The 25,243-nt window shown below is 40.8% G+C and overlaps 1 protein-coding gene across 4 annotated transcripts in view; it reads left to right on the forward strand.

The window, feature by feature from the left end:
- The window catches only part of fynb (FYN proto-oncogene, Src family tyrosine kinase b), a 145,803-nt gene that overhangs the window by 104,355 nt on the left and 16,205 nt on the right, over positions 1-25,243 (forward strand). For all 4 annotated transcript variants that reach the window (XM_084376998.1, XM_084377000.1, XM_084377001.1 and 1 more), the window contains 2 exons: positions 22,868-22,966; positions 25,018-25,121. In XM_084376998.1, coding sequence (XP_084233124.1) covers positions 22,868-22,966; positions 25,018-25,121 — 203 coding nt within the window. The remainder of the gene's footprint in view (positions 1-22,867; positions 22,967-25,017; positions 25,122-25,243) is intronic.

Below are 25,243 nucleotides of genomic sequence, written 5' to 3' on the forward strand. Positions count from 1 at the left end.
CACTGACGGTGCTGCTGCGAGGGGAGCAGACAGGGTGTCAAATTTCAGCTGAGGTAAGTGGTAGCTTGTACATGGGGGAAAAAACTGTGAATTGGTTTCATAATTTGATGTTAAACAGACTTATTTTGGCCTCCAGCCTGCTCCATTTTGTGGAAGTATAAAAATGTAAATAACCTGGCAGCCCCAACATTGTGCAGAATTATTTTACATGTACAAAAAATACACAAGTGGCAGCAATTTTTATTGGAAACAATATTTAAGAGGAGCAAAGCATTTTGATGTTCTCATGAGGTAAGTGGTGACTTGAAAATGCAATTTGACAATGAGCAGTAAGCAGAGTTTATTTAAGGTCCACACAGGGTAAGTGTGTGTGTGAGTGATGCTCTTTGATTCTAGTGGGTGAGTGATAGATACACTCTGATACTAGTGAATGAGTGAGTGATAGATACACTCTGATACTAGTGAATGAGTGAGTGATAGATACACTCTGATACTAGTGAATGAGTGAGTGATAGATACACTCTGATACTTGTGAATAAGTGAGTGATAGATACACTCTGATACTAGTGAGTGAGTGAGTGAGTGATACTCTGATACTAGGAGTGAGTGAGTGAGTGAGTGAGTGAGTGAGTGAATGATAATCTCTGATACTAGGAGTGAGTGAGTGAGTGAGAGAGTGATACTCTCTGATACGAGTGAGTGAGTGAGTGAGTGAGTGAGTGAGTGAGTGAGTGATGCTCTCTGATACTAGTGAATGAGTGAGTGAGTGATAATCTCTGATACTAGGAGTGAATGAGTGAGTGAGTGATGCCCTCTGATACTAGGAGTGAGTGAGTGAGTAAGTGAATGAGTGAGTGAGTGATACTCTCTGATACTAGCGAATGAGTGAGTGAGTGATTCACTCTGATACTAGGAGTGAGTGAGTGATAATCTCTGATACTAGGAGTGAGTGAGTGAGTGAGTGAGTGAGTGAGTGATGCTCTCTGATACTAGTGAATGAGTGAGTGAGTGAGTGAGTGAGTGAGTGAGTGAGTGATACTCTCTGATACTAGTGAATGAGTGAGTGAGTGATACACTCTGATACTAGTCAGTGAGTGAGTGTGTGAGTGATGCTCTCTGATACTAGGAGTGAGTGAGTGAGTGAGTGAGTGATGCTCTCTGATACTAGTGAATGAATGAGTGAGTGAGTGAGTGAGTGAGTGAGTGAGTGAGTGAGTGATGCTCTGATACTAGTGAATGAGTGAGTGAGTGATAATCTCTGATACTAGGAGTGAATGAGTGAGTGAGTGAGTGATGCCCTCTGATACTAGGAGTGAGTGAGTGAGAAAGTGAATGATTGAGTGAGTGATACTCTCTGATACTAGCGAATGAGTGAGTGAGTGATTCACTCTGATACTAGTTAGTGAGTGAGTGCGCGAGTGATGCTCTCTGATACTAGGAGTGAGTGAGTGAGTGAGTGAGTGAGTGAGTGAGTGATGCTCTCTGATACTAGTGAATGAGTGAGTGAGTGATACTCTCTGATACTAGGAGTGAGTGAGTGAGTGAGTGATACTCTCTGATACTAGCGAATGAGTGAGTGAGTGATACTCTGATACTAGGAGTGAGTGAGTGAGTGAGTGATGCTCTCTGATACTAGTGAATGAATGAGTGAGTGAGTGAGTGAGTGAGTGATACTCTCTGATACTAGTGAATGAGTGAGTGAGTGATACACACTGATACTTGTCAGTGAGTGTGTGAGTGATGCTCTCTGATACTAGGAGTGAGTGAGTGAGTGAGTGAGTGAGTGAGTGAGTGAGTGAGTGATGCTCTCTGATACTAGTGAATGAATGAGTGAGTGAGTGAGTGAGTGAGTGAGTGAGTGAGTGATACTCTCTGATACTAGTTAATGAGTGAGTGAGTGAGTGAGTGATACACTCTGATACTAGTCAGTGAGTGAGTGTGTGAGTGATGCTCTCTGATACTAGGAGGGAGTGAGTGAGTGAGTGAGTGAGTGATCCTGGTGAGTGGTGCACTCTGATACAAGTGAGTGATACACTCTGATACTGGTGAGTGATACACTCTGATACTAGTCAGTGAGTGAGTGTGTGAGTGATGCTCTCTGATACTAGGAGGGAGTGAGTGAGTGAGTGAGTGAGTGAGTGAGTGAGTGATCCTGGTGAGTGGTGCACTCTGATACAAGTGAGTGATACACTCTGATACTGGTGAGTGATACACTCTGATACAAGTGAGTGATACACTTTGATACAACCGAGTGATACACTCTGATACTGGTGAGTGATACACTGATACAACTGAGTGATACACTCTGATACAAGTGAGTGATACACTCTGATATAAGTTAGTGATACACTCTGATACTGGTGAGTGATACACTGATACTGGTGAGTGGTACACTCTGATACAAGTGAGTGATACACTCTGATACAAGTGAGTGAGTGAGAGAGTGATACTCTCTGATACTACACTGTGTGCACAATTATTAGGCAAGTTGTATTTTTGAAAATTAATTTTATTATTGCAACAACTACAGTGCTCTTGACCAATCCAAACCTGAATATTTCAGAAAGAAAAAGTGAAGTTTTGGCTTTCTTAGGAGAATATCTATGTGTGCAGAATTATGCAACTATGCAACTAAATGAAAAATGAAAAGAAAAAAAAAAAAACATTGACCAACATAGCCACCCTTCTTTTCAATAACAGTCATAAGCCTTCCATTCATGGAGTCTGTCAGTTTCTTGATCTGTTTACGATCAACTTTTTGTGCAGCAGCAACCACAGCCTCCCAGACCCTGTTCAGAGAGGTGTACTATACTGTATACCTTCACCGTAAATCTACCTTTTAAGAAGGGACCACAAGTTGTCAATAGGGTTTAGGTCAGGTGAGGAAGGGGGCCATGTCATTATTCTTTTATCTTTAAGGCCTTTACTTCCTAGCCACACAGAGGAGTACTTTGATGCATGCGACGGAGTATTGTCCTGCATAAAAATCATGGTCCTCTTGAAACATGCAGACTTTTTCCAGTACCACTGCTTGAAGAAATTGTCTTCTAAAAACTGGCAGTAGGTTTGGGAGTTGAGTTTGAGTCCATCTTCAATCTGAAAAGGTCCAACTAGCTCATCTTTAGTAATACCAACCCATACCAGTATCCCACCTCCACCTTGCTGGCGTCTGAGTTGAAGTGAAGCTCTGTGCACATTACTGATCCAGCCATGGGCCCATCCATCTGGTCCGTCAAGGGTCACTCTCATCTCATCAGTCCATAAAATCTTTGAAAAATCTGTCTTCAGATATTTCTTGGCCCAGTCTTCATGTTTCAACTTATGTGTTTTGTCCAGTGGTGGTCGGGTTTCAGCCCTCCTAACCATGGCCATGTCTCTGAGCACTGAACACCTTGTACTTCTGGCCACTCCAGGTAGGTTGCAGTTCTGGAATATGACAGCACAGGAGGATAATGGGTTCCTGGTAGCTTCACGTTTGGTTTTTCTAAAATCTTTGGCAGTTAATTTGCATCTTTTTTTCTCAACATGTTTCTTGCAACCCTATTGACTATTTGCAACAAAACGTTTGATGGCACTGTGATCACGCCACAATATCTTAGCAATTTCAAGAGTGCTGCATCCCTCTGAAGACTTTTTGACTTTTCAGAGTCAGTTAAATTTCTTTTTTGGCCCATTTTGCCTGAGGAAAAGAAGCTGCCTAATAATTATGCACACCTTTATATAGGGTGTTGATCTCCTTAGGCCACACCCTCCCTCATTACACAAATACGCACCACCTGATATGCTTAAATCCAATAAGCATTCCAGTTTATACAGCTTGGAGTTGGAAAATATGCATGATAATGATGAAATGGTCAAAATACTGACTTGCCAAATAATTGTGCACACAGTGTAGTGAGTGAGTGGTACACTCTGTTGGTAGTGAGTGAGAGTGAGTGAGTGAGTGAGTGATACACTGGTACGAGTGAGTGAGTGAGTGAGTGAGTGAGTGAGTGAGTGAGTGAGTGATACTCTTTGATACTAGTGAGTGAGAGAGTGATAATCTCTCATTCTAGTGAGTGAGTGAGTGATATTCTCTGATACTAGTGAGTGAGTGAGTGAGTGAGTAAATGATGCTCTCTGATACTAGGAGTGAATGAGTGATACTCTCGAATGAGTGAGTGAGAGAGTGATAATCTCTCATTCTAGTGAGTGATAATCTCTGATACTAGTGAGTGAGTGAGTGAGTGAGTGAGTGATACACTCACTCACTCACCCTGGACTCCCAGGGAGGACAGACTTTGCTCGCTCTGCTCACAGGGAGAAGTAGAGACTGAGCAACATTTTCTACTCCGCTGTGACAAATATAAACAAATTAGACAAAATTTCTTCCCCAAATTTAAAAACCACTGTGAGGAATTTGAGACACTTCCAGACGTAGACAAATTAAAATTTGTTTTAGGTGAGAAACCAAAGTGCTGCAGACAAGCAGCTGAGTATGTGTCCTCCTGCCACAGACTGAGGGACGACCACGGAAACACCACATAGGAGCAAACCACCGCTCCAAAACTCTCCTGTAAATATTGTAAATAAGTTGTGATCACAATGATTTTCTTCTTTTTTTTCTTCTCTGTGTGGCTTGATAAATGTCTCAATTGTTAAGTTGTTTATATTTTATTGTGTATGTGTATATTCTGCGATTGACTGTCATTAATCATCTGTTTATTTTTATTATTATTTTTATTAATATTATTTTATTGTTATATGCTTTGGCAATATAAGCACTGCCTTGTCATGCCAATAAAGCTATTGAAAATTGAAATTGAAATTGAGAGAGTGATACTCTCTGATACGAGTGAGTGAGTGAGTGAGTGAGTGAGAGAGTGATACTCTCTTATACTAGTGAGTGAGTGAGTAAGTGATACTCTGATACTAGTGAGTGAGTGAGAGAGTGATAATCTCTCATTCTAGTGAGTGAGTGAGTGATACTCTCTGATACGAGTGAGTGAGTGAGTGAGAGAGTGATACTCTGATACGAGTGAGTGAGTGAGTGATGCTGTCTGATTCTAGTGAGTGAGTGAGTGATGCTCTCTGATACTAGTGAGTGAGTGAGTGAGTGAGTGAGTGAGAGAGTAATACTATCTTATACTAGTGAGTGAGAGAGTGAGTGAGAGAGTGATACTCTCTGATACGAGTGAATGAGTGAGTGAGTGAGTGAGTGAGTGAGTGAGTGAGTGAGTGAGTGATACTCTCCGACACTAGTGAGTGAATGAGTGATACTCTATGATACTAGTGAGTGAGTGAGTGAGTGAGTGAGAGAGTGATACTGTTGGACGCCAGTGAGTGAGTGAGAGAATATGACAGCCCTCAGCATGTCCCAGCTCTTCAACCATCCTGGCTTCAGCTACAGATGGTTTTCATTTTCCTTCTGTCTACATGAGGCAGTGTCTCAAAATGCTGCAGTGACCCTCTCTGTCTAGGTTTCTGCAGTGGTGCAGAGGCATTTGAGGAGGCAAGGAGAATGCTGGGTCGACCCTATTCTCCTTTACATTTCATAGTTATTAGGTTGCTTGGTGCATGTGCTGTACAGTACTGCAGGGGAAAGGCAGTTTGACTTTGACTCCATTGTTTCATTAGGTTAATTACCTGTATCACTGCTGAATAAAGGTCTGGTACGATCATGTTGTTTTGGGGTCCATGAGAGATGTTGGCTTAATTGATGTTTCCTGTGCTTTTACACAAACGTGCAGTACCTTAAATAATAATGCTTCTGCCATAAGCCAGCTCCTGATGAATATTGAAAACTCTCTACCATACATGGCTGCCTTATCACCTCAGCAAGGTCAGTCTTCCTCCTCACCACACGCAGTGAGCATCCTGTCCCAGCCGGTGTCTTCCACATTCCACAACACACCTTGGCCTTAGCCAGAGCAGGAAGACACTGTCATTAAAGCATATGCTCCCACCTCTTCCTCCCCTCTTTGTCCTCCTCCTCAGCAGGGGCCAGACAGAGTTGCATCTTCACCCCTTCTATCCCTCCTCCCTCTGACCTCTCCTCTCTACCTCCCTCCATCTGCCCAAGCCTCAACCAGCCTCAAATATGGACTGGGCTTCTTCCAGCAGGCCACACTGACCCCTGCTGGATGAAGGCAGTAAAAACCTAAAATCTTTGCTGCTCCAGATTGTCTGAGCTGGCAGGAAGTAACTAACAGATGCCTGAGCAGACGGGGCTCATGTGAAGCAGCGCCACCAGCGATCCTAACTCCACTGCCACAGCTGACAGAATGCACTGTTGTCCCTTTTTATTTTGTGACGGTATCCTCTAAGAAACGTCCATCCCTGAATGGTTATGAGGCACTGTATTCAGTTCAGGCTTTGTATAACCCACCACAAGTATGTTATTGTGAAGCTCCATCAGACATAATCAGGAAATAGCTCCTGTTTGTACAGAATGCTACAAGTCTACACTGTTAATATTAAATTATTCATAGCCTGCAGTGGATCCAGAACAATACCAGACCCACTGTGGTGTTGTGAATGGCTGCCCGTACTGTATGACTCCTCTCAGTCAACACAGTGCTGTGTCTAATTATTCTCTCATCAGCAGTCACCATGGGGAGAGAGGTTTTGAATCCATTTGGAGACAGGAGGGAGGTTCTTTGTTTACTCTTGTTGTTTTCTGTCTTTTTGTGGCAGAGCAGAGTTGGTTTTGGGGGGGTGTTTCTGGACACGGAGGCAGCAGGACAGACTGGGGCCCACCCCACCTCGTCTGTTTATGTCTCTCCGGCTCCACACAAACACACAAATGCTGACAAATCTTGCACTGCACAAGCACATCCTCTTGCTCCTGCATACTTTTCTCTCTCAGAAGACAGATTGTTGAGACAGAGATTGTGCCTGTAAGGGGTCATGCCTATGTTCCCACAGCCCAATGGTCCCACAGCCCTATGTTCCCACACTTTTTGGGTTAGGGAAGGGGAAGAGGTTAGGGTTAGGGAAGTGGTTAGGGTAGGAGCATAGGGCTGTGGGAACATAGGGCTGTGGGAACATAGGGCTGTGGGAACATAGGCATTCTCCCGTCTGTAAGAGAGTGGTAAAACATAATTGGATGTTTATAATTGGACCACCACAGGGAACTACAGCCTCAGCTTGTCTACTGCCTTATCCACTTCTACCTCAGTTAAGAATTTGATCCTATACTGTATTGGTGTACTTGTCATCAGTGTTGATGTTATGTCGAAGACTTCTATACATTGTATTGCAGTGATGGCAATTTAGCATGCTAATCCTGTCTCCTAATCCCACTTTGTACCTCAAGAGGTGATAGTCTAATAGGCTTATCGTTTCAGATGCGAGAAATGCAAGTGGTGATTTTGCTACAAAAATGTCACACCGGTTCCGGTGGCGCTGCTCTGCTGCGACCCGGGCTCACGTGGTCCGGTGCATTGGTTTGTTTATTTGTTTTTCACTAAGTCAAGCCTTGTAGTATGTTGCTTTATGTTGTTTTACGTTGTGAAAAGGTGCTTAAGTTAACGTGACGCAATTATCCAGTTCGCCTGCCTAGTGTTGATAATATGGGGACTACACACGCCTCACCTGGCGGCGGGCATGGAAGCTTCTGTGCATGAATCTGAGACCGTTTTATCTCCCGAGGGAGTTTGGCAGTGTGGCCATTTGCGCAGCCTACGTTCCCCCCAGCGGGAACGCAGCAAGAGCAGCAGCTTGCATCGCAGACTGTGTTCACGATCAGTTACAGCGCACAACGGGTGCCCCCGTTTTAATTTTGGGTGATTTTAATCATTGCGAACTTGAATTTTCACTGCCTGGGTTTGAGCAATATGTCAAGTGTGTGACACAGGATGATAGAATCTTGGATAAGTGCTATGGAAACATTAAAGAAGCCTATGCTGCCAGAGCCAAACCCCCTCTGGCTAACTCTGACCACAATACCATCCACTTGATTCCCACATACAAAACTATGCTCAAATGCAGCAAGCCACAGGTGAAAGCAGTGACTGTGTGGTCAGAGGATGGCATAGATAAGCTGAAGGGGTGTTTCCTATGCACAGATTGGGAGAAAATAATTGACAAAATTAGATGAAGAAATTAGAACACTTGAACAAAAACATTCTGAAACCAAAAGAATGGACATTTTAAATTATTTGACTGTGAAACAAATACAGCATAATAATTTATGTACTACCAAGGCCGAAGCAGCTTTAGCTTGGACCAAGTACCACTATTATGGGTACGGCAATAAAACTGGTAAATTACTAGCATGGCAAATCAAGAAGGGGGAATCAGATAAAATAATTCATTCAATAATTACTGATGATGGCAGGTCTCTGACTGACCCATCCAGCTCTCTCGAATTAGCTACCATTACACTATTACCAAAACCTGACAAGGACAGACAAAAATGTAGCTCCTATAGGCCCTTAAGTCTTATAAACGCTGATTACAAGGTTATCTCTAAATTGCTTGCTACTAGATTAGAAGATATTATACCAAAAATAATACACCCAGAACAAACTGGGTTCATCAGGAATAGGCAAGGGTCAAATAATGTCCGCCATGTATTTCATATAATTGATTCTGCACAGATGACAAAAGAGCCTACGCTGATAATATCAATGGACGTTGAGAAGGCGTTTGACAGGATCGAACCTACCTTTCTATTTCAAATGAATTTTGGTGTAAAATTCATTCACTATCTTAAAACACTTTTCAAGGCACCTAAAGCACAAATATTAATTAATGGAGTCTTGTCGGTCGCTTCTCACTTTCTAGAGGGGTCCGACAGTGCTGTTGTGTCTCTCTGTTATTATTCTCGCTTGTCATCGAACCATTTGCTCATGCCAATTCAAGTTAATGCTGCCATCTCTGGTGTCAAATTTGGTACCTCTGAGCATAAAATTACACTCTGAGAGTAGTGACATCAGATGGCTCTCTATAGAACAACATATATTGAAAGCTACCCCATTAAAAAATATCCCCTTGTTGGGATCAAAGAAAACCCTTTCTTTAATAACAAAAAACCCATAATCTTGAGCACTTTTTGTGCATGGCAGGAAACTCATGCAAGTTCCTTCAAATTAGACAGTGGCTCCAAGATAACTCTGCTGACTTTCCAAATTTGCCAGTGGAATCTCCCTTTGAGAAGCATCTGCTTGATACACGACTCTCCTCCACAAGATGACTGATATCCTCTATATACATATATATACAGTATATATATATCTTGACCAGAAACTTGGCAATTTCTGATAGACTATCATTAAAAACAAGTGGGAGACAGACCTAGGTTGTAATTATGAAGATGCCGACTGGCAAAAACATATTGGAAAGATCCCCAACGGTACTAATTTCCACTAAACATAGACAAATGCAATTTAATATCTTTCATAGAATTTATCTCACCCCACACAGACTTCATAAGATCGATAGGAATGTCTCTGCCATGTGCCAAAGGTGTAAGGTGAATGAAGGAAAGTTACTCCGTATGCTCTGGACTTGTCCCTATCAAGAAGACTTTTGGAAGTTTGTTACAGCCACTGTTTCAGACGTTATAGAGACCGAAATTCCAATTCCAAGGGATCAGAAAATTTGGCTTTTGGGAGATGTCAACATGCTTAAGATAACTAAACATAAGAAATATTTTGTGTCATTAGCCAGCACGGCTGGGAAAAAAATTATATTAGTGAACTAGAAATCAGAAAACCCACCCTCACAAAAGCACTGGCTGAACAAACCTTCATCATACTGCACGCCAGAGAAAATTCTGTACAATGTCAGGAAAAAACCTGAAACAAATAATAGAAAATGGGGCTCATTTTTAGCACTTCTACCTTCAATTAACCATCTCAGCTAAGTATGCATATCTACTTCTTGTATCCGTCTCTTTTTTTGGACTTTTTTTGGTCTTTTCTTTATCTCTAATAAGGACCGACTGTTGTGAAATGTGCCAATCTATGGCTGGGGTGGGGGGGTGGGGTGTTTAAATTGCAAGAGTGAAGTTACTGTGTTATGTGTTTTTGTATTTTTTGTATTTTTTCTCTTCGTCTTTGTCATTTTGTCTTTTACACTATAAAAAATGACCAATGTACCTTGTGCATTGTCAATAAATAATTCTTAAAAAAAAAAAACAGGGCTGCCACGTGAAGGCTCAGCACTGCTAACCCCTTTTATTTTTTTGTTTTATTTTTTATATATATTTTTATATTTCTTATAATGCGTTTTGATTTTTTTTGTGTTTTGATTTTTATATTTTTTCAGTTGTTCCCTCTTAATTTTGGTTTAATTTTTTTATACTTTTTTTCACTGTGACCTTCACTAGATTTACCATTAGTCGTCACACTCTTCCTCCCATAGAGGTTGATTATAGTGATTCTCACAATAATAGGCTAAATCGTTTACATCTCTGGTTCACCCCAAACAAAGATAAAACCTTACAGTAATCTCACAAAATCATGTATTCCATAAGTGTGTAATCATGCCTGTGCAATTTAGACAAGTCCAATGGATTCATAGACCCAGAAAACATGGGGTTAGACACCAAGATTACTTGGCTAGGTCAAATAATGAAGGAGTTAGGATATTTTAAAGGCTTCCTGCCCATCTTGGACGCCATCTTGAAAATTACACCTTTCTAGTGGTCAAACTTTGGTAAACTTTTAGTATGTTATTAAGGACACCTAATACTACAAAAAACAGCTGAGAAACCTTTTGTTAGAATTTTTTCAGGGTTAGGTGTTTTTTTTTCATATATGCAGCCGCCTATTTATTAATTTGACCGGTTTTACCTTTTTGGTATAGTTTTATTGTTTTATTATTTTTATATGCAAACATTTTGAATGTAGCAATCTAGTTTATTTATGTACCGTTGGTTTTATTCTATTGGTTTATTCTATCCGTATCGAACCACTTACAGGACTGCCGCAACTGTGTCGATGATGATGTCATCAGGCCGAGACGAGTGCTGCTAAACTCAGCTCGGATCGACCAACAAAACTAATGATTTTAACGTGATCTTCCATCTATGTTTGCCTCTGCTGTATAACCAAAGGTATCGGAATACTCATTTGAAAGCCTTGTTCTGAGTCTTTCACATCCAACGTGGAAAACTTTACAGCCAGTTCTATTTGTTGTAGTGTATCGAGCACCTGGTCCTTACTCAGAATTTTTATCTGAATTCTCTGAGTTTTTATCAAGTCTAGTCCTCAAATCAGATAAAGTAATTATTGTAGGTGATTTTAATATTCATGTGGATGTCATTAATGATAGCCTTAGTACTGCATTTATCTCATTATTAGACTCTATTGGCTTCTCTCAGTGTGTACATAAACCAACTCACTGTTTTGACCACACCCTTGATCTTGTTCTAGCTTATGGTATCGAGATTGAAAATCTAACAGTTTCTCCACAGAATCCTCTTTTATCAGACCATCACTTAAAGCTCTGGTCTACGATCTGAGAAAGGTTTGAAAAAAGCATCCCCCCACACACACACCCCTCCCCTCTGTGCTCCTTAACCCCTCCCCTCCGAGCTCCTATCGCTCTCCCCTCGGAGTCCCGCGACACACCCCCTCCCGCTACAAGCTTTTTTTTTTTTTTCTCATCAACGAACTTTATACGTCCCGCAACAAGCACCAAGAGCAACAAACCGGCAGAAACCAAATACAGCCCAGCTTTGAATGCGGAGTAACGATGTCGGATTCACAGATAAAGTTATTACAATGCACGTTGAAACTCACGTAAATCTTGTAAGTCATTACAATGTCCACAGCTAAGCTCCACAGCCAAGCTAGCATAACGTCATTAGCATGCTACAGCTACGTTTCCTTACAGCTACGTAATAAGTTACAACAGCTAAGTTAGCCACTTCTAAAAATTACTGAGGGCCAAGAGACTAACAGATGCTGCCGTCAGCTTTCATCACAACGATCGCTTCCACATTGTGGCTGAAAAACAATCCTGTGTGTGTCCCAGCTGCTGTTCGGTGCTACTCAGACTTGTTGTTAGCTTACAATGCTAGCATAGAGGCTAACGTCTCCGTCGAACAAGTAAACAATTGTTGACAATACTGCAGCGACAGGCACGTCTAATAACACAGAAACAAACTAACGGCAGATCTCACAGTCATAAGCAGCATCGGCATGAAAGTTATCTGTGTCACAACATCCACAATAAAGATGAAGGTTACCTGCTCAACAGAAACGCTGCTGTATCAGCACCGGGTCCATCTCTTCACGGACCTTTCGCCACCGTTCAAACGATGACCCGATGTTTATTCGGTTTGAGCCCTCTTTGTTTCACATCTCCAGTTTGTGTCTTTTCAGTGACAGACTTTTTTTCTTTGACTCTTTGTCAGTGGGACAAGCAGAGGCAGCTGAACTGCTCAGGGCAAAACAAACCTCTTGTCCGCTTGTAGTTTCAAATGCGGAAGTGGGTCGGGACCAGACGTGAGCAGGAGAAGGAGAGTGAGCGAGGATTGGATCGGAAAATTGATCCAATAGGAGCCATCCGGGCCGGATGGTTCCTATTGGTCCATTTCTTTTCAGTTTTGCAGGTAGAGAGAATGGATTTTTTTGGTTCCTTTTACTCTCCACATTGTGTAGGTGGTACTATTGGGTCATAACCACCATCTAAATGATGTTAATAATAATAACAAATCTTTCAAATCGTAGACCATAGCTTTAATAACTTTTGAAGTTCTATTACTGGACTACACACCATTAGGCAAAAACTCCTTCACTAGATGTCTATCTGATAGTGCTGTAGCTAAATTTAAGGAAATTATACCGCTGGCACTAAATTCAATGCCATGTCTTAATATAATAGAGGACTCCTCCGCTAACCTCAGTTCCTCACAAATCGATCATCTTGTTGATAGCACTGCAGGCTCATTGCGAACAACACTGGACTCTATTGCCCCCCTGAAAAGGAAACCTATAAAACACAGGAGGTTAGCACCCTGGTATAACTCGGATACCCGCAAATTGAAGCAAACATCACGGAAATTTGAAAGGAAATGGCGTTCCACCAACTTGGAAGAATCCCGCTTAGCCTGGAAAGATAGCCTTAAAATATATAGGAAGGCCCTCCGCAATGCCAGAGCAAGCTATTACTCGTCATTAATAGAGGAAAACAAAAACAACACCAGGTTTCTTTTCAGCACTGTAGCCAGGCTGACAGAAAGTCACAGCTCTACTGAACCATGTATTCCTACAACGCTCAGTAGTAATGACTTCATGAGCTTCTTTAATGATAAAATTTTAACTATTAGAGACAAAATCCATCATCGCTTGCCCTCAACTGGCACTATTGTATCTTTAAACACAGGAACCTCAGAAACAGTTGTAAATTCTGACTTATATTTAGACTGCTTCTCTCCCATCGACCTCCACCAACTAACTTCGATGGTTTCTTCATCTAGACCAACAACTTGTCTCCTAGACCCCATCCCAACTAGGTTGCTGAAAGAAACTTTACCTTTAATTAGCACATCTCTACTAGAAATGATCAACCTGTCTCTATTAACAGGATACGTACCACAGTCCTTTAAACTAGCTGTAATTAGACCGCTCCTTAAATAGCCTAATCTTGATCCAGAAGCTTTAGCCAACTATAGACCTATATCCAACCTCCCTTTCCTCTCCAAGATCGAGAAAGCAGTCGCCAACCAGCTATGTGACTTTCTTCATAACAATAGTTTATATGAGGATTTTCAATCAGGTTTTAGAGCACATCATAGCACAGAGACGGCACTGGTGAAAGTTACAAATGACCTCCTAATCGCTTCTGACAAAGGACTTGTCTCTGTCCTGGTCTTACTAGATCTTAGTGCTGCATTTGATACCATTGATCATCACATTCTACTACAGAGACTGGAACACTTAATTGGCATTAAAGGACCCGCATTAAACTGGTTTAAGTCCTATTTATCGGATCGATTTCAGTTTGTACATGTTAATGATGAGTCATCCCTGTATACCAAGGTTAGTCATGGTGTTCCTCAAGGCTCCGTGCTTGGACCCATACTATTCACCTTATATATGCTCCCTCTAGGAAATATAATTCGGAAACACTCCATAAACTTTTATTGTTATGCAGATGATACACAGTTATACCTATCAATAAAGCCAAATGAAATTAATCAGCTTACTAAACTCCATGCATGTCTCAAGGACATTAAGACCTGGATGACCTGCAATTTTCTGCTGTTAAACTCAGATAAAACCGAAGTTATAGTACTTGGTCCTAAACACCTTAGAGATGCATTATCTAATGATATAGCGAGTTTGGATGGCATTAACTTGGCCTCCAGCACCACCGTCAGGAATCTGGGAGTTATCTTTGATCAAGATATGTCCTTCAACTCCCACATAAAACAAATTTCAAGGTCTGCATTTTTTCATCTACGTAACATTGCAAAAATCAGGCCCATCCTGTCTCAAAAAGACGCAGAAAAGCTAGTCCATGCATTTGTTACTTCCAGGCTGGACTATTGTAATTCTCTATTATCAGGCTGCCCTAACAAGTCTCTAAAGAGTCTCCAGCTGGTCCAGAATGCTGCAGCACGTGTACTGACAGGAACTAAGAAAAGAGATCATATTACTCCTGTATTGGCCTCTCTGCACTGGCTCCCTGTAAAATCAAGAATAGAGTTTAAAATCCTTCTCCTCACTTACAAAGCTGTTAATGGTCAGGCACCATCATATCTCCAGGAGCTCATACTACCCTATCACCCAACTAGAGCATTACGCTCCCAGAACGCAGGATTACTTGTAGTTCCTAAAGTCTCCAAAAGTAGAATGGGAGCCAGAGCCTTCAGCTATCAAGCTCCTCTTCTGTGGAACCATCTTCCTGTTTTGGTCCGGGAGGCGGACACCCTCTCTACCTTAAAGAGTAGACTTAAGACCTTCCTTTTCGATAGAGCTTATAGTTAGAGCTGGTCCAGGACAGGCCCAGGCCTGTCCTGGACCAGCTCTTAGTTATGCTGCTATAGGCCTAGTCCAGGGGACAATGACACACTGAGCTTCTCTCTCCTCCCCTCTCCTCTCCTCTCCTCTCCATCTGTATACATTATGCCTGTATACATGCCCCATCTCTGCATGTCACTGACTTACTTCTTCCCCGGAGTCCTTGTGCTTTCTAGTCCTACAGGCTCCCATGGATCCTGGCCGCGCCCGGGTCGTGGATCGTGGATGCGCCCACTGCTATGGCCCTGCCTGATCGTGGATGCGCCTACTGCTCTGACCCTGCCGGATCGTGGATGCGCCTACTGCCATGACCCTGCCTGACACCCACCACTACTGTCGCTAATATTAGTCACATCTGTTACATACGTTCCACTACTATTATTGTAATGCATTACTACATACTATCCTTACCATTAATCACTACTACTGTTATCACTAGTAATCACATTTCCATGTGCATTTCATTATTATTGCTGTAATACATCTTTATGTACTTTCACTCCTGTCAACCATTGCTTATAATTGAATACATTGTGATCTCGTTGATCTGCTCTGTACATGCGACATCTATTGCACGTCTGTCCGTCCTGGGAGAGGGATCCCTCCTCTGTGGCTCTCCCTGAGGTTTCTTCCGCATTTTTTTTCCCTGTTAAAAGGGCTTTTTTTTGGGGGCAAGTTTTTCCTCACTCGAATCGAGGGTCGAAGGACAGAGGGTGTCGTCTCTGTACAGATTGTAAAGCCCTCTGAGGCAAACTGTGATTTGTGAATTTGGGCTATACAAATAAAATTTGATTTGATTTGATTTGATTTGAATACTTTCTCAACTTTACCTGGCTGCAGTCCTGTGAAATAGGATACCAGCTTAGCAGCTTTCTGACTTCCCACCTAAACACTGCCAAACAATTCAAGCATGCAGCGGGATAAAGACGCAGCCGAAGACTTGCTGGGAAAATCGGAACAACCTCAATCGATGCCTGGAGATGTTATCAAAGACACAGGAAGCAAACAGATAGACACATTATTTCAGGACTGTGATTTCATCTGCAAAATCAGTAAGATACTGGTGGATTCCCTGATTGAACCCATAAAAAGGGCTATTACCGACTCCATCATGGAATCAGTAAAGGACTCCTTGAAGTATGAATTACAAAACACGGTCAGCAAACTCGATGAACTACGAAAGAAATATGATGATGTGGAGGATATTCTAGACGAGTACTAGTACTAGTAACAGTACTCAAGACAAAACTGTCATTTGTCATTTTTGGTGTTCCAGAAAATGATCGGGAAAACACTAATGAAATCATAATGGGCATAATTAAAAACAATCTCAACATAGAGGTGCAATCTGGAGAAATCGACAGGAGCCACCGCCTCGGACCTAAATCCCACAATAAGGACAAACCCAGGGGAATCATCGTTAAGTTTGCCCAATTTAACATCAGAGATAAGGTCTACAAAGTGAAAAAACGGCTCAAGGGATCAACACCAAAGATGCACATTCTGGAGAGTTTAACAGCCAAACGGGTGAAATTTCTGGATGACCTACGTAAAAAAATTAAAGGACAAGCTTGCAGCCAGCTGGCTCACAAATTCAAACCAGCTATGTGTTATAAGTAAACTGTCCGATGCTAAGAAACTGCGCCTTCGCTAAAACATGGACCTACCAGATTGTTTGCAGATTGAAGGAGGGAAGCATCTACGAAACCATCCTCATGGAAATTACTTGCTATGCAGTAAGCCTTTCCTCTCTTCACTTCACTTTTCTAAAATCTTGAGATCATGAGACCTCACTTCTTATACCTGTTGGTTGATCTAACATTGATGTCCTAGGTTTTCTTATAAACGGACATTGTATTTTCTTTTTTCTTTGTTCTATTTATTTCTTTTTTTCTCCTCTTTTATTTAATTTTATTTCGTTATTTTTCTTTTCCCCCCCTTCTCCCTCTTCTTTTCATAGTTTTTTTTAACATCTTATTTACTTCAGGCTTAGCTAGATCTAGATCAAGATGAAGGAATTCCCAGATACAAGACTTTATAATGTGGTTTTATATGACTTTCACATTAGGTATCAGGCATCTTTTACCATGTGCATTAAATGAGATTTAATGATATAATCAGTGAGGGAAATTGTGATGTGCCCGAACAGCATTGCCTCGAAAAGTTAAAATGTACGCGCTATACACCGGATAAATTAAAATCTATTAAATGCAAAAATGACCACTCATACTCTCTGATGCACTTATTAAACACTAGAAGCCTGAATAAGCATTATGATGATTTACTATCCCTCTTGGCCAGCCTAGATCACAGGTTTGATGTAATTGGATGTAGTGAAACTTGGGTTATTGATGAATCATATCTGAACATCCTCAACCTAAATGGATATGTATTATACAATAGAAATAGACCTGGCAGACCAGGGGGAGGTGTATGTTTATATATAAATTCACTACATTCCGTGAGTGTCCGTGATGACCTAAATATTGATGATGGGTACTTGGATTCCTTATTTGTTGAGATAAACATAAATAATGGAAAGAATATAATTGTAGGGGTAATTTACCGACCGCCAGATTCTGATTTGAACAGTTTCAAGCTTAAATTCGATGAATTATTAAACTGCATAAACAAAACAAATAAAAACTGCTTTATTCTTGGCGATTTTAATATCAATCTAGCTAAAGAGAACAATGCTAAAAATGATTTCTTAAATACACTGTACTCTTCATCCTTTTTTCCCACTATAAATACATATACAAGAGAAACAGAATCCAGTAAGTCGATCATCGATAATATCATCACAAATACTCACAATGCTTGTTTTGACTCGGGTGTAATTTTGTCAGACATCACTGATCACTTTCCTATAGTACTCTTCTTAGATCTTACAAAAAAGAATAATGAGTTACCGTTAAAATCAAAAGTGAAAGTTCTGAGTGAAAGTAACTTAATGAAATTATCTGAAAACCTCAGAGTTAAATCATGGGATTCTGTTTATAGCTGCAAAACCCCAGATGCAGCATATAATGCCTTCATTGATGAAATAACTGACTCTGTAAACTCCACCATACCTGAAAAGACTAGCAAATGTGATGCAGGGGATCAGAAAGTATGGCTCACGAGGGGCATTTTGAAGTTAATTAAAATAAAAACACACTTTACAAACGGTACGTTATAAATCCAACCGGTGAAAACAAAGATAAATATACTAAATACAGGAATAAGCTGACACATGTCATACGAATAAGTAAGCGAAGACATTACATTGCACTTATCAAGGCTGCTCATGGTGATCAGAAGCAAAGCTGGAAGGTGCTAAATGAGGTTCTCAGCTGGGGACATAAAACTACTGTACTTCCTGACGCCAGAACTAATTCAAATGGTGAAGATCTTGCAAATAGTTTTAATAACCATTTTAACTCTATAGGGAAAACTCTCTCTGAAGCTATCAGACCACCAGAGGGAGCTAATTATCAACAATATCTTCAAGGTAATTATATAAATTCTCTCTTTCTTGCACCAACTGATAAAACAGAACTAACTAATATCATTATGAGCATGAAAGACTCAAATACTGCAGGTATGGATGGCATATGTAGTAAAATCATAAAAGCCATTGTGAACGAAATTGTTGATCCACTCGTCTACTCCATCAATCTTTCTCTGCTTTTTGGGGTGGTAACTAAAATGACAAAGATAGCAAAAATTATCCCAGTATTTAAATCTGGTGATAAAAATAACATGCAAAACTATCGACCAATATCTATACTACCCACCTTTTCCAAAGTATTCGAGAAAATTGTTTATTGTAGACTCTGTAATTATTTAGATGGATTGAATATATTTATTTCATCACAATATGGCTTTAGAAAGAAACACACAACCTGTATGGCAATTATACTGTAGATCTCACTGAAAAAATCAATGACGCCATTGACAGAGGTGAGTGTGGGATTGGAGTTTTCCTCGATCTATCAAAGGCGTTTGACACAATTGATTTTTCCATCCTCCTCGGTAAATTGCAACATTATGGGGTCAGGGGCACAGCGCTAAATTGGTTCATCATATATATATGATAGGGAGCAATATGTTCATGTAAATAATAACAAATCACAGTGTAACATTATGAAATATGGGGTCCCTCAGGGATCATTATTAGGACCACTTCTTTTTATCTTATATGTAAATGATATTGTAAACTCCTCTCTTATTTTGCACAAGGTCATTTTTGCTGATGACACAAATTTATTCCTGTCACACAAAAACTTGGAATACCTCCAAAATCTTATGAATGAAGAATTGATAAAGGTGGACACCTGGTTCAAATGTAATAAATTATCTTTAAATATTAATAAAACCAACTTTATTGTATTTCGCTCAAATAGAAACCGAAATAATGTGGAACATGTGCGTATCGAGATAAACGGTAGAGCTATTGAGAGGGTTGAATTCACTAAATTCTTGGGAATATATATTGATGAATTCTTAAACTTCAAAAAGCATATAAATGAACTGACAAAGAAATTATCTAAATATGTTGGCTTATTTTGTAAAGTCCGACACTACCTTCCTCTTGAAGCTCTACTCAACTTGTATCGGTCTCTATTTGAGCCTCATTTGAACTATTGTAATGTTATATGGTGTAATACATATCCCAGTTATCATGGACCAAGCTTAATGCCCCCTCGGACTCTTTTTTTACAGTTACAAACTTCTGAAACTCACTGAATGTAACATTTACCACAATGCCTGTGTAATGTATGATGTACCATTTAGACTTAATGACAGACTCTGCCATCTTATCCCAATTTCTTTACCCATTCACGAATACAACACGAGAGGGAAACAACTTATAAAGGGAAAGAAACGGAAATTGAATTGTACAAGTCTTAGTGTGACCGTTAAAGGACCACAGACTTGGAATGAGCTTGAGAGCACGATAAAAGAGTCTGCATCCCTGTCTATTTTTAAAAAGAGATTAAAACAAAAACTGCTGCTGAAATATGTTTAAATCAAGCATGGTTTGCTGCTTTTTGTATCATGTACCTGTGCCTGATGAGTTGTTATTGTGTTATTACAGTGCTAAACCTTATACTTCTTGTTCTTATGGAATTACCTTAGATGGTTAGGGTTAGGTTAGATTTTAGGTAGAAATAGGAACTGTTTATCATAATAGATTGTATTGCTGTTTTTGATGTCTCTGGGCCCCCGCTCATAAGCTACAGATAGCTTCTGGGGTTACCCTTTTTACAAGATCATGTCTGCTGTATTGAATTGAAATTTTATTTTGTATTTCAAATGATTTGTAAATAAACGAAAAACGAAGTGAAACGAAACACTGCGCACATAGCACTTTAACTTAAGAGCTGCCGGTTTGATCAGTTCTACGGATTTATTGATTTTATTGATTTATTTATATAGAGTGGAAGCACCCTTCACTGTTTTGAATGTGTGTTAAATGTGTGAAAGTACTTTGTATGAATGTCTCGTATGTATTGTTTTGTGTATGCAGTGGCTCAGAGCCCAAAACAAATTTCCCTTCAGGACAGTAAAGTACAATCCAATCCAATCCAAGATATGAAATACTCTTTCATGTATTTTCCTTACCAAACAGAAAAATACAACCATACACCTTCTGAATTAAAGTTTTTCTCTTTAACCAAACTAAGAAGATGACAACAGTCTCCGTTACTGTTTGTCTTTCCACAGTCACCTCTGCTCTGGTTTAAGTAAATCTTCAATTTACAGAGTAAGATATGAAAATACTCTGGTTTACATTTGTTATTCGCCTGCTGCTGATGCCCAACCCTCCCTCTCTCTGCTCTGTTGCTTCATGCCTCTCCTGTCCCCACCTGCTTTGTGTTCTTGGCTACGGAGTCATAATCCTGACCAGAGCTGCTGTAAATCACCTATGTACTGTATCCCCTGTCTTCAGTCTGATCTCCATTGGTCTCCAAGGCTGTGTCCAATCTCAGGCTGCTAAACCCAGTTGAGCTTGAACCAGACAAACACTGGGACCACTGGTTCAATGGCTAACTGAGCCATGAGCAAATTAGCTAATGCTCGTAGCTAGCTAGCTACAGCCAAGGATAGCTAGCAAAGAGCAGCACTTGTTCGTGTGTCTGGTGATGTGCTGCCCCTCATATTGATGTGATCAAATAAACTGAATTTTGGCTTTTAAAATGGAAAGATGAGAGGAGAAGGAGTTGTGATGGGAAGTGGTTATATGAACAGAAAGAAGAAGAGAATGAATATGAGAAGTGTTAGGTAGGAAGGAAGATGATTAGATGAGTGGACAGATTTAAGAGTTTGAGGTACAGTGAGGATTGAATGGGCCCAAAGTGAGCTGGTCACACTAATAGCTGTGTGGTGTCCAGGCTGAGAGGTCTTTAAGAAGTCTCTCCTCCCTTCTATTCCTCTGCCCTTTTTTCAATTTCTAGACATCTAGTAGGCACCCTTTTTAAAAAGGGGCTAAACTTTAATTAATGTGTCGCTAACGTCACACATCAGCAACTCAGTGCAGTGAAACAACAGTGAAGAATGAAGGACGCTATTAATCTTCAAAGAATAGATACCTGTATATGCTTTGTTTGTAGCAGTCTTTATAGAAGGGTAGACAGCTATCCTATGGCCAAAGTTAAACAAAGACATAGATGGTTTGCCAATACTAACAACAACAAAGCTGTTGTTTGCTTAGAAACTGTTACAGCATGTACGTCTGCCTCTACAAACACAACTTGTCCTTCTCGGATGACTTTCTGGACAGGTTAAAGGGGAAATATGAACTAACATTATCAAGTGTGAAGAAACAACAATGTTGACTTTATGTCAAAGACATCAATGTACTGTGTTGCAGAGATGTCTGCTGAAGTTAGCATGCTAATCAGCTAGTCCCGACCCGTCCTGTCTTCTATTACCACTTTGTACCTTAAGTGGTGTCCCCCCCCCCCCCTTCATCCAAGGTCAGTGTGTGCAGGCTACCGTCATCTAATAGATCCACGGCTAACGGAGTTACTTGCAACAGCAGCTAGTTGCTACAACCAAAGATGGCTACTCCTTTGAAAATACAAGATACAACTTGCCTACATGTTGGAGACATTTAAAGTTCTTGATACTTTTGTTCTTTTATTCTTTTTTTTCACTTTGAACAGAGACAGGCTAGCAGTTTACATGCTAGGTTAAACCACATCCTGACTGCAGCTCTGCATTTACCACAAAAACATGATGTTGAAATCAATCCTCTCATTTTAAGTTCAAATAATTGGATACCATGAACTAAGTGAGATTTATGTATGTTTAATTGACTTTTGGTAGATGGCTGTGTTTTTTTTGTCCATATTTTGTAGCTAAAGGCAGTTTAGACTATTTGTCTGTGTCATCTATTTACCCTAGAAGGAAATGGGTAGTACAGGATTTCTTCTTCTCCCTGCTACATTTCGATAATTATATACACAAATATTATGATGTGTTTATATACTGCCTGGCCAATATCAGTTGGCTGATACAGTCGGGTATCAGTTGGGCTCTAATACATACAGTACACACTGATGTGACCTAAAATAAACAATGAATCAACAGTTCCCAAATGATCAAACTGTTCTTTTAACAAGTTAAATTCCTCTTCACTGGTTCCTTAACTCGTACAGTGTAAACATGTGTTTATACATTTTAAGTTTGGTTGGCTGCAGGGCTAAATAGACCTCAAACCTCCTTTCTACAGCCACATGTTGCCCTCTGCTCTACTCACTACATCCTTGTCCATCACATGGACAGTATTTGAAGCAAGTCAAACTAAAGCTGTGTTCAGTGGCATAGAGCATGTCCACTTAAATTAAATAAAATGTATTAATGTGCTTTGTCTGCTTGTTTGTCTTTTCCCTCTCTCCCAATCCTCTCTCTTTCAGTGAAGGGGACTGGTGGGATGCTCGTTCGCTCACCACCGGTGGCAGCGGCTACATTCCCAGTAATTACGTGGCTCCAGTGGACTCCATCCAGGCTGAGGAGTAAGTATTCTGTGTGTGTGTGTGTGTGTGTGTGTGTGTGTGTGTGTGTGTGTGTGTGTGTGTGTGTGTGCGAGAGAGAGACAGTGTATCATAGACCTACAGTACTCTGGGCCAGGACTGGTGACTTTCATCAAGAATGTGCTCTGAAGTAGCTCAAGAATAGTGGACTGACAACCGCACATGTGCTGACTTGATCTTTAGAGGAACAAAATCATCATCATCCCACAGTTTCTACTTTCCCTGAAGGGTGGACATTTCAACTGGCCTGATATAATGACATTTATGTGAAGAGATAAAAGACATGGATTTAGAATTTCAAATATCTGCCAAACTCTAGGTGAGAGGTGTCAGTTCATTGAGTGTATACATTGTGGCATGAACCATTAGGTGCTGGCCTTCAAGGCCGTCAACGGAACTGCACCCTTCTACCTCTATCTTCCACACGACTCAAGACTCACTTGTTCAGACTTCACCTCGACCCCGCATAGCATGACTCCCTCCTAACCCCCCCACTATTCAAGAGCGTAGATTTTCAGTTTGAGAGCATGATTTCATTCCTTTTCAGTGACACAGCTCCTTCTCATGCTCAGATTTATTCTCCTCATGCTCACATTTTGTGCTCGCACTGAGTTGTCTGCTGCTTTCTTTCAAAATGTGTGCTTGAACTCAAAAATCACATTCTTGTGCTCACATTTCTTCTTCTCTGAGTCCGAGCAGATACCTCAACCTGAGAGGAGGTGCTTGTTCTGAGTGCGTTCACATTAGATTTGAACGCGCAGACTTTAGATTTAAGTGCGTAGACTTTAGATCTGAGCGCGCAGACTTTAGATCTGAGCCCGTAGACTTTAGATCTGAGCGCGCAGACTTTAGATCTGAGCGTGCGGACTTTAGATTTGAGCGCGCAGACTTTAGATCTGAGCGCGCAGACTTTAGATCTGAGCGCGCGGACTTTAGATCTGAGCGCGCAGACTTTAGATTTGAGGGCGCAGACTTTAGATCTGAGGGCGCGGACTTTAGATCTGAGCGCGCGGACTTTAGATTTGAGCGCGCAGACTTTAGATCTGAGGGCGCAGACTTTAGATTTGAGCGCGCAGACTTTAGATCTGAGGGCGCAGACTTTAGATCTGAGCGAGCACAGGACATATTTGAATGTGAGCAAAATCTTCATGTGCAAGAAGAAGAAATGTGAGCATCTGATTTTTGAGTTCAAGCACACATTTTTAAAGAAAGCAGCAGACATCTCAGTGCGAGCACAAAATGTGAGCATGAGGAGAATAAATCTGAGAAGGAGCTGTGTCACTGAAAAGGAATGAAATCATGCTCTCAAACTGAATATCTACACTCTTGAATAAAGATAGGATAATTCTTCCAGGTCTAGAGACTGTGAGTTAACAATCACTTATGACAGATCTGACAGCAGGGCATGAACTAGTCACAGTCCATTTGACAGACTGGCTGCTGGGTCAGAGTCCAACTGCTAACATCCATACCAATAGACATGACCTATTTACAACAGAACTAAAAGTATAAAGCCCCACTAGCAGTCCCTAGAGGCTACAATGCTTCCTACATCCCACGTCATGAAAGTGTTGGAAAGAATGAACAGCTGCAGACAATTTTGCGAGTCATAGAGCCTTAGCCATCATTGAGCTAGACATTTACACTTGACCTGATGGCACCACTAAAGAAATGAATAAATGAGGTTCCAGAATGAGAAAAAAAAACATGTTTTTTACAGATGACTACTTTCGGGTAGCGACATCAACAAAGTTCTTGCACATAGGTCTTACTGACAGGTGTGTATTGTGAAAACTATATTCACCACAATGATTACTGGTGATTGGTACTGTGCAGGAATTTCTGGCTGTGTGTTTTTCTCAGAATGACCTTCAGAATCACTCTGACAGACAATAGAAGTATAATGAATTTATACATGATTAGAACAAAATTGGGAGTGGAGCACAAGAGTAAGCAAATTGGGACTTACTGCAGCGATTCAAGGTCTTGTAAATCTGCTGTTTGAGTTAACCTGTTTCCTCCCGTAACTGCAGCTGGTACTTTGGTAAACTGGGCCGTAAGGATGCAGAGAGGCAGCTGCTGTCCACTGGCAACCCTCGAGGAACCTATCTCATCCGGGAGAGTGAAACCACCAAGGGTAAAACCACAGACACACTCACGCTATCAACCTGTGTGACTCTGACTGCACAGGTGTGTTCAAATAGAAAGCAAGCACATTTTCCACCAGTCAAGACTACATACAAAGTCAATGCATATATG

This window comes from Pagrus pagrus, assembly GCF_965226575.1.
Source record: "Pagrus pagrus genome assembly, chromosome: 16".
Taxonomy (NCBI): Eukaryota; Metazoa; Chordata; class Actinopteri; order Spariformes; family Sparidae; genus Pagrus; species Pagrus pagrus.